At 48.5% G+C, this 17970-nt stretch overlaps 1 protein-coding gene across 2 annotated transcripts; it reads left to right on the top strand.

Annotated features, from left to right (window-relative positions):
- Nucleotides 1-6623: 6623 nt before the first annotated feature.
- On the top strand, nt 6624-7690 carry LOC308427036 (neuroendocrine secretory protein 55). Of its 2 annotated transcripts, none has more exons than XM_080925075.1 (2): nt 6624-6725; nt 6820-7690. In XM_080925075.1, the coding sequence occupies exon 2, from the start codon at nt 6893-6895 to the stop codon at nt 7652-7654; it is 762 nt and encodes a 253-aa protein (XP_080781201.1). In that variant the 5' UTR covers nt 6624-6725; nt 6820-6892; the 3' UTR covers nt 7655-7690. The 2 variants fall into 2 exon arrangements, with proteins under 2 accessions (XP_080781201.1, XP_080781202.1); XM_080925076.1 differs by having other exon boundaries at nt 6660-6725; nt 6823-7690.
- Nucleotides 7691-17970: the final 10280 nt, after the last annotated feature.

Here is a 17970-nt window from a genome sequence, read left to right as displayed (position 1 = left end):
TGCCCTGACACACTTGTCTGCAGTTTACTAATCTTGGCTTAGCTCTTCATCTTCACCCAAGGATATGAGGTGCATCAGTGAGCTGTTTATTTTGTGGGTTTTTAAAAAACATGTGTGTGTCTGTACACACACACACCCATACCCCCTACAAACTTTCCTACTTATTTTAAAATATCTAAAAACTTAAAGCAAAATAAACATTACACCATACCAAACTTCTAATAAATATCTTCTGTACTTCCAAAAAACAAAATAAGACAAAAAACCTAAAAGGTAGGAAAGAGGCTTAGGTGGCATCAGTAAAGGTTAGTCTTTCCCTAACGTCGAGTCTGTGTGAGAATCCACTGTGCTGTCCATGCTTTTCTCCCTAAACAGCAGCACTCAGCCATCAGTGGAGGGCCTGAGCCCTCCCCACTCTCTCCAGAAGTCGGCTAAGCGTGCACCAGAGAGCTACTGGGGGCCTCATCAACCAACCAATTCTAGAAGTAGCAGAATATGAGGGAAGTGTACAAAAATCAATATCATCCCATAAACACATTATAAATAGCCTGAAAACCTAATGAAAGACAGACAGCCCACTCACCAAGCCAACACAAGAATCAAATGCCTGAGAAACCTATGTACACCATCTCTTCAAAGCATCAAACACCACATTTTATATTCAAATTGTATAGAGAAAATACAAGCCCTTAATGTGGGAAAGACTTGAATAAATAAAGAAACTAGACTCCAGGCTTAAGACTAAATGCAGAAGAGACCACAGTGCTTCCTCATTTAATTTACAGACTGGATGCAGTTCCAGGCAAAATATCACCAAGGCCATTACACAACTTGATAGAAATGGTTTTTAAATTTGTATAGGAAAATAAATGGGCAAAACTATCAGAGAGCGAGAGAACGCAGTACACAGGAGAAAGCCACAGGCGCTGGCAGGTCTTAAAACTCGGCATAAAACAACGATGGCCAGGCTGTAAAGCAACCGAGGGACACATCGGGAAGACAGTACAATTTAACAAACTAAACAGGAATAGACCACATCATAGTAAGAAAGTACAGACCACAGGATGAGTCAACCCTTGGAGGCAGAAACCTCCTTCAAAACCTGCTTAGCCCAGGATTGACAAAAGGTTCTCTCTCCCTCTTTCTCCTTGCTTTCTTTTTAGTAAGAGAGACATCAGAAAAATGTCAAGGGGACAAAATGGCTTTTCCTGACACTGAGAGGAAAGCAGCCTTTCCTGTTCAAATTTCCCAAGATCCATCTCCAGGCCTCCATTCCTAAAGTCCAGTCAAAGGCATGCTGAGGCAGCGGATTAAACCAGTGTTCTCTAATTGTGCTGCTGTGGGAGGGAGGGAGGCTGTGCTCCCACACATCTTTGCCTGCTCTGTCACACCTTTTGGTTGGCACCCGAACTCCCACAGGCCTTCCCATGCAACAGTAGTTCCCAGAGAACCCACAGGAGCTCACATGACTGTAAGTTTTCATCCAGCTCCATCCATCCAAGCCTCCTTCCATCACAGACAATGGATGGGTCAGGAGGAAAGCCATTGCCAGCATGAGAAAAAGCCCACAATTAATGAAGGATTTAATCACAATAGTGAGGAAGGACTGGGACCTAAGACAACGCTCCCATCATGAGCTTTATTGTGTGCCATGCAGAGTCATCCTGAACCCCATTAGCAATCATGTCACCTTAACACTGTACGTTAGTAAACTGACTCAGGATCTCAGGGTGGTGCCCAGAGATAGGGAGACAGAAGATGGACAAGGGCTGGTTAAAGGGCTCCTGGGATCAATCACACATCCATATGCACACCTGAGAAGCTTCTAGGTAGTACTCTGAGCTCACGTGGGTGGGGCTCAGCACAACTACTGCATAGGGCAGGATGGGATGGGAAGTCCAGCAGACTGCCTTTGAAAACAAAGGCAAGTGAGAAATAAACAAATACCTCAGAATTCTCTTTATCTCAAAGCAAAGCTCTGTGCATGAGGCCGATTTTGTCCAGTTATCAGGACAGGCTGATTACAGAGCCCAGACTCATTTGCCTGAAGATAATTGCCTCAATTCTCCACTTCACTCTGCACATATAGAAAGAGTCCCAATCTACTGCGGCCTCAGTGACTAGACATGTAAAATTGGTCTAATCATAGTTTGAAGAGCTCAAGCTGAAAGGATTCTATGAGCTCGAGCCTGAACCATGACACCACTAAGGGCTTCTTTCCTCTGGTTGCAGGCTCGCCCACTCCCTGGCTCCCTCCCCCAGGTCTGAAGGGTGACTCAGAACCTCAGGCAAAGTAGGCTCTGTCCATGGTGGCTGATGGGGGAGTAAGATGCTCACCAAAGCATAGCTGGGAGCAACACCTTTTGGGTAGCCAGGTCCAGAGCGGCCAGCAGTGTTTCCACCCCAAGATGCCAGTTCTAGGTAGAAACTGAGGCAGAAGACATCTAAGACCAGAAGCATCTGGACTAGTCTTAGGACACACTCTTTTCAGAGGGCCTGTGCTCTGTGAGGGACCTACTGGGTGCTTCTTTGGCTCCCATGTGTAGAAATATCTCATTCCACAAAGAGGGAAAGACAAAGAATTGTTGTTATGTGTATGTGTTGATCTTTCTTGACAGTGGAAGTCAAGAAAAGGCAGGTTGATGAGTTAACCATCTTACTCCCAACAGAAACAACCCAGATATACCCAATGACATTCAGGACAGAACCCAGAAATATCCTAAAGATACCCCCCTTCCCCATTGTTTCCTGTTAGCTTTAGCTGGCCTTTTCCCCTAAATCACAAAACCAGGAGCTTGGAGTCTTCACCATTTCTACTGGTGAGAGTCAACTGAGATCAATATCAGGTAACTAATACTTGGGGGACAGAGGGGCCTATGCCAAAGTCCCAGTGGGCTTGAGTCTTTCTGGATGACTGTCACGGTGAGGGGTAGGGACCACTGCAAAGTTCCTCAATTCGTCAACTCCAAAGGAAAGTCTGGAAAGCTTTCTATCGCTCCCAGTGGCTTTGGGATTGACTGTGCCTGCTGGCCAGGTAGAGCAGAACCCAGCCTCTACTATAGGTCTGTAGGACCTGTGACGATAGTCTGCGAGCCCCTACACCATTGTGCCTCACCGGATCCCAGCACGCTGCTCTGCACAGGAAACAATAGAATGGGGGAAATCCTCCCAGTTTGTAAAAATAAAGTAAAACAGACAAAAAACCTAAAAAGTTGGAGTAGGTTTTAGAAGACAAACAGATGGCGACGACACTCGGGAAGAACTTTACCTGTGATCTCACATGGGTCTGTGTCGCTGGGTGGCAGTTGCTGTTCATCCTCATTGACTTCGATCTTCCCACCATGCCAGGAACAGTGTCTAGGTCATAAAAGTGACTCAATTCATGATTACTAAATAGCCAATTTCATTTGTAATTTCCGAGACAGCTCCAGGAGGGAGGCCCAGAAGGCCGATGTAATTAATAGATGGGTCTGACTGATGCCTTTGCTCTAGAAGTGAGTACATGAGAGCAAAGCCTCCTTGCCTACCCGGCTGGCCAGCTGCCGGCTTACAGGAGCTCCAGAACAGGACCCAAGCTCCACTGTCAGCTACCTGGGTTGTCTCAGATACTCCCCCTCCTGCCAGAGTTTTCTGAAACTGAGGCAGAGTGGAAGGCTTGACACCCCTCCCCTAAGCCCTCTCCCACAGCCCTAGGGGGACAATTAGAGAGGTCTGTAGTCAACGTTGTCTTAGCTTTAGCTGCTTCAAGAGTACCATGGAGACATCTCTATCTAGCATGTGGTCGGCTGTGCTTTGACGCAGCGTAGCTTCTGATGGAGCCTGTTCTGTTTCAGAGCTCTGATTGCTATAACATTCCTCCTTAGGCTAAATCCTATCTGCACACAGCACCCATAGGTCCTAATTTTGCCTCCTGGAGCTATGTGAAATAACTCTCCACAGCCTTCTCCACAGGACAATCCTTTAAGGAGCTCATGACAATCTTCTTCACAATGGATCCAAATAAGAACCCTTCTGCACGAAACTGTAACCAACTGGAAACTGCTCTCCTGTCCAACTGTTCTAGTAGCTTCCTTCTGGAAAGGCCGAAGGTGATATATGACCATACACTGTTCACCAGCAGACACAAAAAGCCCCTTGTAGCTCAGCTGGTATCAATCGAGATTGTTCATCACACATTGGTCCTTTACGAAATTCACTCTGCAGCAAGCACTTTTTAAAGTCATGCACATAATGCATTTTAAAGAACATTTTCTGTGCAGATCCATTTGCTCGACCTCGGCACTAAGTGCAAGATGGAACTGTCTTTCAGTGCAGCCTGTTCCTCCTGGGGTCTGTGCTGAACACATGCTGAAATGAATTTCTAACTATACATATGACTAGGAGTTGAAAATGTGTTTTTTTAAATGTCTGTAGGCTGATTAAAATGCATCTTGCAAAGAAGGAGCAACACTAATGCAAGATCCTAGTCCAAAATATGTATTATGTAATACATAGTTTTTAATAACGTGGACAATATCCATGTTTCTGTATTAGTGCCTGAGCTCTGGGCTGCCATCTCTACCATAGGATGAAGCTTTCCCCTGAAAAATGAGGCACTTTTCCTCACACACTAAGCCCACTATCCACCTCACTGCTGGCAGCTGGCATCCATCTCCATCAAAGGGGCGTTTACCAGCAGCACCATATCCTGCTTTCTCTCTCCATGTGCCCTAAAATTGGCTAAACCAATGTCTTTGTGCTCCATATGATATCGGCAGAACTGTGTTTTAACTGAAAAAAATAAGGTCAGTGCATGGAAGTGGTCAGACCCCCCAGACACCCCCATTCGTTAGGGTGGAAAGGCAGAGATAAGGATCTGAGATCTCAACATCAAACAAACCCGAGCAGGGACTCAAGAGCCTTAGCAATACCTAAGAGTCAGCAAAGTACAACTAGATTACAGCCACACACTTGTTTAGGAGCTAACCCAATCCCACTCTTATCACAACAGCGTTTGAGGCTACACATGAACTCCTAGACCACAAGATGCAGCACCAACAGGTAAAGACACAGAGATGCCATCTTCAACCTAAGTCCGTAACACTGAATCTGGGGGCTTCAACAAAGCCTGGCACTGAGGAGCAAATGTATGAGGGTATGTGACCCAGGACCAGCACCGGCTTCAAGACATTACTGACAATTCCACCTCCAATGACTCTTCACATGAACTCAAGGAAAAAAAAAACAGTCCAATGTGTGACATGTGTCCCACCTTAAAAAAAAAAAAAACTGTCAGGACTTCATGCAGCCCACCCCCCAAAACAGCTCTGATAGAGTTATGCTATTAAAAAAAAAAAAGCACTCTATATTTAACAAGGCAAGAGGCAAGATAAAGGAGCCCCACACCCACTTCCCACAGGGCTCCATCCCCTCCTGGACCTACCTGAGTCCATCTGCTCTTCCAGCGCCCAGGAGCAAGCAGGTCTTTTACCTTGGCCTTCTGAGTCCTTCCGAGTCTAAAGACACGATCCAGTGGTCTCTAGCCGCCCCCTAGCCATGATGCGCTGGCTGACGCACCTGTTTTTTTTTTTTTTTTTTTTTTTTTTTCATGTAGCCTGAGCTAGATGAAGTAACGATGCTGGAAGAATGCGCTGATGCTCTGGTTAAGATACATTAACCCCTAAAGACCCCTTTTCTAATCCAAGACCCGCTAGAGTTCCTTGCTGTCTTCAGCACCTAGAACAGAGCCCCGCATGTGCCGGGAACTCAAGTGTGCTGGTTGAACCCTCTCAGCTGAAATGTATGAGTCCTTGCTCAATGACTACCCTAAAAATCTACAGAGAGCAGCAGTTGAAGGCCCTTCCCTAAGATACGCTCGGCTTCCTATGGTCTTTCAGCACACCTCAGTGGAACAGTGCTCTCCATGTGCTGACTATAGGCTTGCAAATTCCTACCTCTACGGTCGCGCGGGGGGGGGGGCTTTCTTGGGAGTGGGGGGCTTGTTTGTCAGCGGGGCTCATACCTTCTTGGGAGCCGCTCTAATTACAGTTACTTTAACAGCCCTGACGAAAGTAACCCCTTTGTTATAATTAGTGTTTACCCGAGGTTCCGATCCTCAAGCATTCAAGCTCTTCCGTCATTAACATTCATCCCGTCCGGGCCATCATTCCCCTGAATATTTACAGTTGTGCGGTCCGGTTTCCAGTTGTTTGATGGCTATGTTCATGAAGAAAAAGTTGAGACGTGGGGACAAAGCCCCTTGGGAATCTACACTTGGCTTCTAAAATCCGCTAACCTGTAGCTCTTTTATTCCCTTCGCCCGCTAGACCTCGATATCCGCCTCCCCCCCCCCCCCCCCGCCCTCAATGCTTTGGCTCAATCTTCTCAAACAAGGTTCCCGCCTGCCACCTGCCGGCCTACTAAGGTCTGCGCCATGAGCTATGCGCCACGGCACCGCTAGCGGGGAGGCACTCCCGCCCCCAAACACCACCCTACTGCACATGCCCGGCAGAAGTCCGCGCAACTTTATAGGGCCCCATTGCCCCATCTCTCCTCAGTCTCCTCTATCCTCTCCAAGTCGAGAGGACCAGTGGAGGCACCTCTCGGAGTCTTAGACTTCAGAGTCTGAGACTTATCGAGAGGAGCCTGGAGGAGACAACCCTTCTCTCTTCTTTACCCATCCCTTTCTTTTACTTACAGACGCAAGCTGAGGTGCGGAGCTTTAGAAAGTTCGCAGTGGTTGAAAGGTAGGTACATCCCTTCTTTTTTTGCCCCGAGGTGAGACTGGGGTCTCTGGACCCCAGCTTCTCACCTCATAAGGTTCATCCTTTTCGGCTCTAGCAGTCCTTGCGCAGTGGGGCCACTCTCTGCAGAGCCAGAGGGTGAGTCGGCTTCGCGGTGAGCGCCTAAGAGAATGGATCGCAGGTCCCGAGCTCAGCAGTGGCGCCGAGCTCGCCATAATTACAACGACCTGTGCCCGCCCATAGGCCGCCGGGCTGCCACTGCTCTCCTCTGGCTCTCCTGCTCCATCGCTCTCCTCCGCGCCCTAGCCTCTTCCAACGCCCGTGCCCAGCAGCGTGCCGCCCAGCGCCGGAGCTTCCTTAACGCCCACCACCGCTCCGCTGCTGCTGCCGCTGTCGCACAGGTACTCCCTGAGTCCTCTGAGTCCGAGTCTGATCACGAGCACGAGGAGGCTGAGCCTGAGCTAGCCCGCCCCGAGTGCCTAGAGTACGATCAGGACGACTACGAGACCGAGACCGACTCTGAGACCGAGTCTGAGTCTGACATCCAGTCCGAGACCGAAATCGAGACCGAGCCTGAGACCGCCCCTACCACTGAGCCGGAGACCGAGCCAGAGGACGAGCGCGGCCCCCGGGGCGCCACCTTCAACCAGTCACTCACTCAGCGTCTGCACGCTCTGAAGTTACAGAGCGCCGACGCCTCCCCGAGACGTGCGCAGCCCACCACTCAGGAGCCTGATAGCGCAAGCGAGGGGGAGGAGCCCCAGCGCGGGCCCTTAGATCAGGATCCTCGGGACCCCGAGGAGTCAGAGGAGCGCAAGGAGGAGCAGAACAGGCAGCCCCGTCGCTGCAAGACCAGGAGGCCAGCCCGCCGTCGCGACCAGTCCCCGGAGTCCCCTCCCAGAAAGGGGCCCATCCCCATCCGGCGTCACTAATGGGTGACTCCGTCCAGATTCTCCTTGTTTTCATGGATAAAGGTTAGTTGCCCTGACCAAATTGGGGACCCTGAAACAGTAGGGTGGGAGGAAACAAACAGATGGGAGGCAAAGTGGGAAGGGAGTGGTGCCCATTAATCAGCCCAAAATGCACCCCGACAAAGGAGAGGGGGCTTTTAAAATCTCTCCAGGGCACCCAGGGGCGCTCAGGAGGCCAAAGGTTTGTTGGACGGTGAGGCTGGAGCCTCGCTGGAGACAACCTGAGGTCCCGGAGCTGGCACCCGGTGCGCCACACTGAATTCCCAGCGCGCCTAAGGTTTGGAGTTGCACACATAAACGGCAAGGGTAAGTCACTTTTTCTTTTCTTTTTACGTTCTCTCCCCTCCTCATAGAGAGGCTAGTTTTCAACAACGGAGTTGGCTTTAGGTAGAGCCCACTGGGCTTGGTATGGAGGTGCACGCACTAACTTTGGCGATCTGAGATTGCTGAGCCATAGCTACACTATTGCAATGCGCAGAAAGTACCTGCGTTTGGTATTGGGTGACAATTCGGGAGCCTAAGTCGCACGTGGCATTCAGCCGGCGCGGAGCCTGGAAATCGGGTACCGGCATGGCCAATTTGGGGCCGCGGGACCCTGGAGTCAGTGCCTCCCCACGCCGTGCAAGTAGTTATAGCTAACACCGCTCACCTCTGGAGGTTTGATGAGGCCTGAGATCGTGAAAAGGGGCGCGCGCACCTCTCCCGTGCGTCCTAAAGCCAACCTTCCCGCGCAGATAGGAGTTTCTCGATAATGAATAGTGCTTGGAGGACACTCAGTGGACGTATAGGGACCTTTAGGGGTGCCCTCCTGGGCTACCTGGATTGGCAAAACGGCTAAGATCGCATCGGGGTATCGTGCTGACGGTTAGGCGTATCCGACTTGTCCGGTGAGGTCCTGGACTGTGCGCCTAGGCTCTAGCGGCAGGAGAGAAGGAATGAGAGCTGTACCAAGTGGTCCTGGGCGGAAAGGCAAAGCGGATCAAGGCACAGGCTGAGTAAGGGGGTCGTGGTTATCACTTTGACACCTTCAAAGGTGTCCCCAAAGATCGTGGCACTTCCCAAGGTGGGAAGATGTCAGATCCTGCACTTAGGACTGAGAGGTGGCAGGGAGGATGCACTACAGCCATTTTGGCCAGCTTCAGCTCGGGTGGGGCTGTATTTGGAATCTGCAACCTGAGGGGGAGGGGAGATTGCCGGTGATCTGCCCCAGAGCTAAGCACGTAATACACCTTGGAATGCTTTCCCCTCCAGCCTTGGGAGTAAAGGCTGATCTTAAGTAAAACCACCTACTGTATCTCACCCATTTAGAAACTTTTTTTTTTTTAAGTGTGCGAGGCTGGTCCTGCGGCGGCTTGAGATATTTTGATGGGATGATTTGGGAAATCTGGTTAAGAAAAGCAGTTTCAAGGTTTGAAATCAAAGACGGCTGGGCTCCTCAGAGGAGAATGGTGCTAGAAGGAACGCATTACATAGTCTCCTTCCAGGACCTACCCTCTTTTCTGGGATGGCATCACAGCCCCCAGAACTTAAGTGAGGGTGGGTTGTGCGCACTGCGGCTAATTGCGTCTTTGAACTGCAGGAAGCAGTTTGTTAGCAGGTGTGAGATGAGCCCGTAGTCTGCAGGTGGGGGGGGGGGGCTGGATTGAAAGCGCGAAATTGCCTAAGTGAATGAAACATCTTTCCTACGTTAAGATGCTCGGCAACATAAATGATGATGGTGACGTTTACTCGACGTTGGGTGCCATTTTGTCTTGTGATATATTAGTAGCCTGAGTTTTACCATGCAACAGGTTTCTAGTTAACAGGTGGAGAAGCCTCACTTTTCTGCAGTTAGATTTTTTCATTAGCTAAATTTGGATGTTACCTTGTTGCTGGGATAAATAAAAATCTAGAAGTGTCTCTAGTTCCTATAACCCCCACTTCACGTTGCTCTTTTAGAAGCCCAGAGCCAGACGTGGTGACCCACACCTCTAACCCCAGCGGGGGTGCGGTAGGGATGAGGAGGCAGGTGGACTTTTGAGTTCAAGGCCAGCCTGCTCTAAGAGCAAGTTCTCGAACTGCCAGGGCTGCACAGAGAAACACAGTCGGGTTTTGGGGTAGGCAAAACCAACCAAACAAACAAAAAAAAAACCCCAAAGAAACCAAAATAAAAAACAACAAAACATTAGAAGCCTAATTGAGCATTGTGCCAGGCTCAAACCCGGGGCATTAAAACAGGAACGGGCATTTTGCTGTCTCCTAGTAACCTTCCTTCCACTGTGTACCTGAGTCACTACCCACCTGCCCAACCGTCCCACTCAGCACCTCCCCCTCCCCAGCGCTATTCTGACTCCAGATGACAAAGCCCCAGCAGGCTACATACATAGGAGGTACCAGCCGTGGGAAAGCCCCACCACCCACACGAGGGGTTTTGGTAAAACTTGAGTTCCAAGCCCATTTTCTGTGAAATAGTTTGTTCACTCACAAACTCAGGACTTTCCTTTCCAGGGACTTTTCTAACAGGTCCTCAAACGTCCCTAGCTGGCTGGCCCTTTGTCTCACCGGGTTAAAGCCGTTAGCATTTGAATAGACTGGCTGGCCCTTTCCCATGGAAGGTAGACTGGCTGAGGGAGCTGCACCCGGGGACTAGGAGACCAGGGTGGGGGGTGGTGGCAAAGCTAGTTAACCGGCTTGCATGCCACAACCTTTAGGATCTTTTGCTGCATTAATCATTTCCTTCTGTGGGGGAAGGGTGCGCTTATTGAGTTTCTTTTAAATTATGTGGCAGTGTTCAAATACCATGTGGTGGCAAAATCCAGATGTAAGTATTTTTTAGTTTATCAATAAAACTTTTAACTGTATTTGTGAGAATTGGAGAATAAGATGGTAGGGTTTAAACTCTAGAATTGATTTTTAAGTGTGGGTTTTTTGTTTGTTTGCTTTTTTAATGTGCCTGAAGCCTTTTTTTTTTTTTTTTAATCTTCTGAAACTGCTTACAACCTTTGACTCTTTAGCCTACACTTTAGCAGCTGTGTTTCGTTAACAAGAAACTTGAAACATCAGAACTGGTAAGCAAGTTTTTTTTTTTTTTAAATGGATTTACTTACTTTCTCCTTCTGTCGTGCTCTAAAAGAAAAAGAGGACAAGGAAACTGAGCAGAAACCACGGTGTGGGGCAAGCAGGATCGCAGTCCATCCCAAAAGCAAGCCATGATAGCCAACTGTTCTGGGCCAGAGACCAGTGATGTCACATGTTAGCTCAAATACTGCTCCCTCTAAAGTAGCACTCAATAACAAGATGAGAAACTCAAGCCATACCTTTGATCCCGGGCTCCACTTGAGGGATCGAATGTCCTGTTGTGAGGGTTTGGCACTAATTAACCTATCTCCCAAACCTAGACAGGACAGCAGAGTGAGACAAAAGGTGAGCCCAGGGTGCCTCTTTCCCACCAGGTAGACTGCCTCCATCTTCCCTCACACCCTCTGCCTCAGTTTCTTCTAAAATGCACTAAGCAGAACAAAATGGTTCTCTGGTTTAATAAGTGTGGAGCCAAGCCTCTAGCCCTAGTGCCATTCTCAAATCTCAACCACTGACTGACTAAATAAAAAGCACTAACTGTGAAGTGTGTCTGTGTTGTCAGATCTTTTCAGCTCCTGGCAAATGGTTAAAGAATGCTTGTCCAGGGATGGGGGGGAGGGAGAGACGAGCATTCTTAAGAGCAGTATCAGTGTTGAGTGTGGGGTGCTCTTCTGAATTCTCCCCTTTGGTTAGTGTCTAGAAAGAACCTTCCAGAACTCAGTTGGTACAAGCCCATAGCTATGAAGTATGGGGGACAGCCAGCTCAAGTGCAGGTTAGGTCGTGGCTTAGAGCTCTAGCTGGGATAAACAGAGTGTCACCTCCTGCCCATTACCATTCCCTCCCAGGAGCTGTTCTCCAGCCATGTCTCTAGTTTTAGTACTCACATCATCTTTATATATGCTTCAAGACCTGCTAATAGCCACGTTCACTTTCATTCATACTCATATACACACATGCCACAAGAACATGTACATACTGATACAAACACATCAAGCACTCATGCTCACACCCCACAGACAGCACACACACACAAACACCACACTCACACACATACATACCAGACATATGCACCTACTCATACACAAACACACCAGTCATGCTCACACCCCAGAGACCACACACATGCACACACTCATCCACACACAAACACACCAAGCCCACACTCATATACACACATAAGCACACCCACACTCATACACACAAGCACACCATACATATACACACATTCACATACACACCAGATACACACAAATACACTCATACTCATGTCCACCAGACACACAAAAACACACCACACGCGCGCACACACAAACTCACCCACTCACATACACACCAGGCACACCACACACTCACCCCACAGACACAAATACACATACCAATTTTGGCTCCATCACCTGGAGCATACAGAGCCAACACTTCTCCCTATAACTGGTTCTGTAAATTAAGTGACTTTTTATTAACCATTTATTTTATTTCATGTTTTAACCCCTTTTGGGCATTTAAAATTTTGGTCAAATTTTACTTGTGTTTGTTTCCTCGAAGCCAGGAAGCAGGGGTTTAGCATGGCGGGGCCAGAGTCCACAGGCCAGTGACTTGGGTCCCCAAGTGCAGAGCAACAGCACTTACTGTTGACAGTGCTCAGCCAGCAGAGACAGGACACCCCAGGGGAGCTGGGCGCAGGGCTGGGCTGCTTCCCCAGCCTCAAATGTGACACAGCCTTGTATGGTTTTTTCCCCGCCCTGCCATGGACTTATTTTAGGGTGACCATGTTATACATTAGCAAGGGGATTGTGGCTGCCCCACTGTGAGGAAGGGTAAAAGGGGTGTGGAATTACAGGGAGCAAAAGAATAAGCTATGAAGCTCCCAGGCAGGAGCTCTAGACAAGGGTCGAAGGGTGAGGCACACATTTTATGGGCACACAAAAGCACTCTGAAGAGATAGGGAATAAAAGAGTTGAGGACACAACCAATCATGGTGAGCTGGCTGAGGAGGGTGGGACAAGGTGCTACAGGGAGCATCATCACCTCACTGTTAGCAAGAGTATTTTTAATACTCTTTAATAGCCAAAGATGGACACTAACGAGAATTTCAGATCAGTCATCCTTGAAGTCACTGTCCCCAACAGTCTTCACGACCTAGCCAGGGAATTTCAATTTCATCTGTACAGAATGAAATTCTCATAAGGATACCTCAAATTCATTAACCAAAAAGACTTAAAAGCTACTAGCCTACTTAACAGTTTTTTTTTTTAAGCATTGGGTCTTGACTCAAGGAAAATCAGCCTCTGAGGCTCCCACTCAGACTTGAGAGGCACAGCAATGCAGACCTAGACTCCGTAGATTTCTCCCTCCCCCAGGCAAGACCTGTTTGGTCTGACTCTCCTGGCTTAAGCATCTGTTACAATTAGGAAAATTTGCTTTAGATAATTGAGGTGTGTGAAAAGGTGAACACAATCCCCCTCAAATTCAAATAGCATTCAGGCCCAGAACCCCCCGGGGTACCTAGAATTAGCACCGCCAGTTACAGAAATCTTACATAGCCTTCCTATTAAAACCCAGCTTTCCTATTAAAACCCGTTCAGAATCCCAGCTCCCACCCCTTCCACCCCACCGCCCCGTAGGCGCCTTTCCCTCGTCGTCTCTCATTTGGAGCAGGCACTTCTCTCTCACTGGTCTCAGCTGCATTCTCAGCTGTTCTCTGCACAAAGAAACCACAGCAAAATGTGGACACTGTGCAGGCACAGGTGACAGGAGCATGGCATGTTAAGGCCCTTCCACAAAGAAAGCCATTGAGATTGAGCTACTGATTATAAGCCTGAGGGGAGGGGCCTGACCTCTTATCAGGGCTTTTCATCCACAGTTGACCAGCTGTATTCATAAATATCATTTCATCCCCCTAGCATGAGCCCCACATCAGTCCCTAATCCAATATTTTGCCCTATCTCTTAGGGGACATCTTTCCTTTAATTAGCATTTACCTCAAAAAGGCCAGCCATACAGCCCCTCTGCAGAAAGCAGTAAGCTGCTGCTGCCTCCACCGGCCAAGGCTGGCAGAGATGATGGCAGGGAGAGGGGGGTAGGACTGCAGCAGTCTTAATTGAACAGTAATTAATTGAACAGCTTCAAAGTCTTATTGCTACTCAGGGAAACACTCAGAAAACCTTTGTCACTGGGAGGCTGAGAGACGTAGTGATTGTCTGGATTCTTTTTCTATTTTCTCTTTTTCTGCACCTGTTTCCTTTGTCTAAAAATTAATGGCATATGCACTACATGCAGAACAGGCTCCCTATTAGGCTGCCCCTTTCCCAAAGCCACAAGCCAAAAGAAAAGGGGCCTTACTGCCAATGGTCCAGTTATTCCTGGTCTCACCCTCTCTTCTTCCCAAGGGACCTTTCCTACTTAGCTTTCTCTTTTGTGGCTACAGGGATAAAAAAAAAAAAAAAAAAAAAAAAAAAGTTAAGAAGCAGCTACTTGAGAGATCTGACTGGGCCTTGAGCTTTTGGCAAAAACCAAAAACCCCAAAGGGGGGGGGGGGACTTAAAAAGAAATCCTAAAATGTAAATATAAATACAATTGTTGATTACATTCGAGCAGTAGGCAGGATCATGCCTTTTGAGGTAATGAAGCCTAGGGAGAGTCAGCTTCCTTCTGGTTGGTTTGACTTTCAAAAGATCACCTGACATTTCTCACTTGGGCATCTGGTCCAACTGCACTGAGTAAGTTGACTTTCCTCAGAGCAGAGCCCAGTGAAAACAGGAGCAACACTTACTATCCCTTTCTCATACTCAACATCCCACTCTCCAACTGATATGCCATCTCCCTTAAAGCCTGTCACTCTAGCACGTTACTGCGTGGGTGGGTCAAGACCACAAGCTTAGCTTTTGCCCTTTACATCTATTATATCTTCTTTGGGACTTACTCCTTTCCCACCCACAGCCTTGTGACTCGGAGTCCACTCGCAGGCCTTTGACTCACTGCTCTCAGCACTTATTCCCCCTCCCTCACCCACATCACAACCATTACAAAGTCGGCCGGAATAGAGACGACATCTCTTATCTTTTGCTAGGGAGCTGGTGAAATAGGTAAACAAAGGTGCTCGATGCACGAAACCCGAGCGACACAGAGAATTAGATCTGACATGTTGTCTTCTGACCTCCGAATTAACACACACATGCTTGAGCATGCTTTGTGCACACACACTCTACCAAGCACACACACAAATAAGAGGGGAGGAAGAAAAATTCTTTCCTAGTGTAGAGTTATAATGTTGAGACCATTAGCAACCTCACTCCTAGTGGAGTCAAGTCCCAGTCCAGGGACTCACTCACCAACACCCAACAATAATGGTTCCCATCCATGTCAGTCATGTATTAAGCCAGCAAGGTTCAAACCTCAATAGGCATTAGACAGTGCAACCCACCAAAGTGACTCCCAGTCTACCTGCACACTGGTCACCTCCAGCTCTTACCATTCTGGGCTCCCCAAGTCTTTAGGCCAGGCCATCCAGTTATCTTTTTCGATGCTCAGCTTCTCTTACACTGGCTCCTCTGTAGGGCCCTCTTGAACTTGCTGCTGGTGTACAGCAGAGCCTCTGAACTTAGCTCTATGCATCCAGCTGCCTTGCTCAGCCACTATAGGAATATGAGAGCACAGAGCAGGGAGATAATCAGGATTAAGTATTGAACTGTTTTTTGCCCAGTTTGAATTTACCTTTTAAGTGTCTTTTTTTCTTTCTCTCTTTTTTAAAGTCAATGTAAAGACACTTTCTCAGCTTTTCTAACCAGGGGTAATTTTGTATCAGGATATTTGCACAAACTCTGAGGACATTATTACTACTAAGGGGATGAGAAGCTATTTAATATCCTGCCTCACATAGGACATTCACCATAGCAAAATAGTATCTAACCCAAGTCCCCAGTGTGAGGCTGCAAAGGCATGATTCATACACAAAGGCTGCTCCCATTTCTGCCTCTGGAGCCTGCCCTGCTGTCTCTCCCCAGCTGTTTTCTGGTTGACTTTCCACTGGAGAAATTTTATCTGATTCACATATCTCAAGCCTTAGGTTGAAAGACAATTTGAATTTTTGCTTTCTACCCTTCTCCTAAACTTCAGACCTTTTCTTCCCAGGAATTGGTTGTTTTTTTTTTTTTTTTTTTTTTTTAAAAAAAAAAAAAAAAAAGGAAATAAAGAAAAAAATCTCCCTCAAGCCGTCCATCTTCCATCTTCCTTTCAAATCTGCCATGTCTGAAATCAAAAAAGATTCTACCTCCACACCAGCCCCTCCCTGACTCCGCTCTGTAATTACCAGTGTCCATAACCCAGGTGGTAGCCTTTGACTCTTCCGCCTTTTGTGACTTGTCCAGAAAGCCCCTGGAACCCTTGAGTCTATTTTTTTCTCCATTGTGTCTGGGTTTCTCTCCTCTAAGGGCTTCCGCTGCTGCTGCCCCTTTGTGCACAGCCCTTCCTTTGTTCCCTTTATCGTAACCACCCTCCATGTTGGTTTTGCCCTTTCTACAACTTGGTGCCAATCTTGATCTGCGAAGGGGGTAGAAAAACACACCTTTCACCATCTACTCCATTTCCTCCTCTTCACTTCCTGCCAAAAGAACCCGGATGCTGCATGGATGCCTCAGAAAGCACATCCATTTTCTCCCTTCGTTCATACTGCTTCTACAAGAGCAAAGGTGTCCGATCATTTATGTAACCAGGCCCCACACTTCCTTAGGTTGGACTCTTTGTTCCAGATAGGTGAAGGTGTGCCCGCTCTGCCCCGCCCCTTCTATCCAGTCAAGACATCTTGCTATGGAGACCCATTCGAGGCGCCATTTTCTCCATCTGGTCTTTACAACCTCCTATTGGAGGCCTTCTCTTTCCATTTTCATGCCGTTCTGCTCTTTCACAAGGAGACTGGCATGCTCTGGATGTTTCTCCCTGTCAGAGAAGCATGATATAAGAAAGAACATGGAACAAAGGATTCTTACAGATCACAAGAATGTCTGAACAAAGAGAACCTGAACCCATTTTTTTGATGAATGGTGCTTTGGGGATGGGTGTGAGAGGCCTGGAGATCCCACGAGATCCGCGTGGCGGTCTCCTTGGGACTCCAACCTCAGCGTCTACTGACCTTCCACCTTGTGCAGGGTTCAGCATCCCTGGGAAATGAACTCTGTCCATCTTGTACTGCTCGTCTGCATCGGAGCAGTAAGCTCTCTCTCTCTCCAAAGGCCTGGGCCACCACTCCAGGCCCTGGAAAAGCCTCTTTCCGCGGTGCCTCGGCGATAGCCCTCTCTGTGAAGTGGGTTAGCCTACCGCCATCATGAGCCCAAGGGGTGGTCCATGGGAATCCCTGACCTTCCCACCTTGCCTTAGCGATTTAGGGCATCAAAAAGCTTGGCCCCACAAGGCACTCACGGCGACAGTGGCCTTCTAGGCCTGGCCGCCATACGCCCGCCCGCCAACCGCTTCCAACCAACCCAGCAAGAACAACCTCTTTGGGCGTTCCAACGCGGCGCCCCCTATTGGACCTCCCACCCATATCCGGTTTCCGGTCTGAAGCCCCCTGCTCATTCGCCAGGCATCCTTGATTGGCGTGACCCCAGCCCAATAGCTGACCTGTCGCTGGGGTCGGAGGGGAGTGGGTTAGTGGTTGAGACCCAGTTGGCCTATTCGGTGTATGTTCAAACCGTTTCGCCATTTTGAGGGGGGGGGTAGTTGGCCAAACTTTGGATCAAAGTTCAAAGTGTCCCGGCATGCAGTGTGTTGAGCCGTAGAGCTGAGGTGACACGCCTTCGGGAGGGTGCAGGCATTCACTACAGGTTCACTTTGTCTGCTTTCTTCTACTCAGGGTGACCACGTGGACGCTGTAGACAAGGGACTGTAGTGTGCTGAGCCTGCAGTGGGAAGAGGGACATGTTAGACATCAGAGAATATAATCTTGTCGCGGCACAGCCGCCTGTGTTTTGCAATGTAGCCATCTGCATGGTGCATAATTGCCGCAGCCCGCATCCTGTACCACTCCATACTCTTTCCTCAGGGTCCTGCAGGCCAGACCTGCCCACTGCCTAGCTGCACTGCAACAAAAGACAATGCCTCGCGCCATCGCCATTGCCTACTGGCAAAATGACTGCGGTGTGTGCGTGCCGCGTTTATATGCTCTGGGAGCTGAAAGACAAAAAACCAAAAGACAAATAAACCAACAAAAGAACACTCGCCCCTGTCC

The sequence above is a fragment of the Micromys minutus genome (assembly GCF_963924665.1).
Source record: "Micromys minutus genome assembly, chromosome: 11".
Lineage (NCBI taxonomy): Eukaryota > Metazoa > Chordata > Mammalia > Rodentia > Muridae > Micromys > Micromys minutus.
This window is presented reverse-complemented; position numbering and strand designations above follow the sequence as displayed.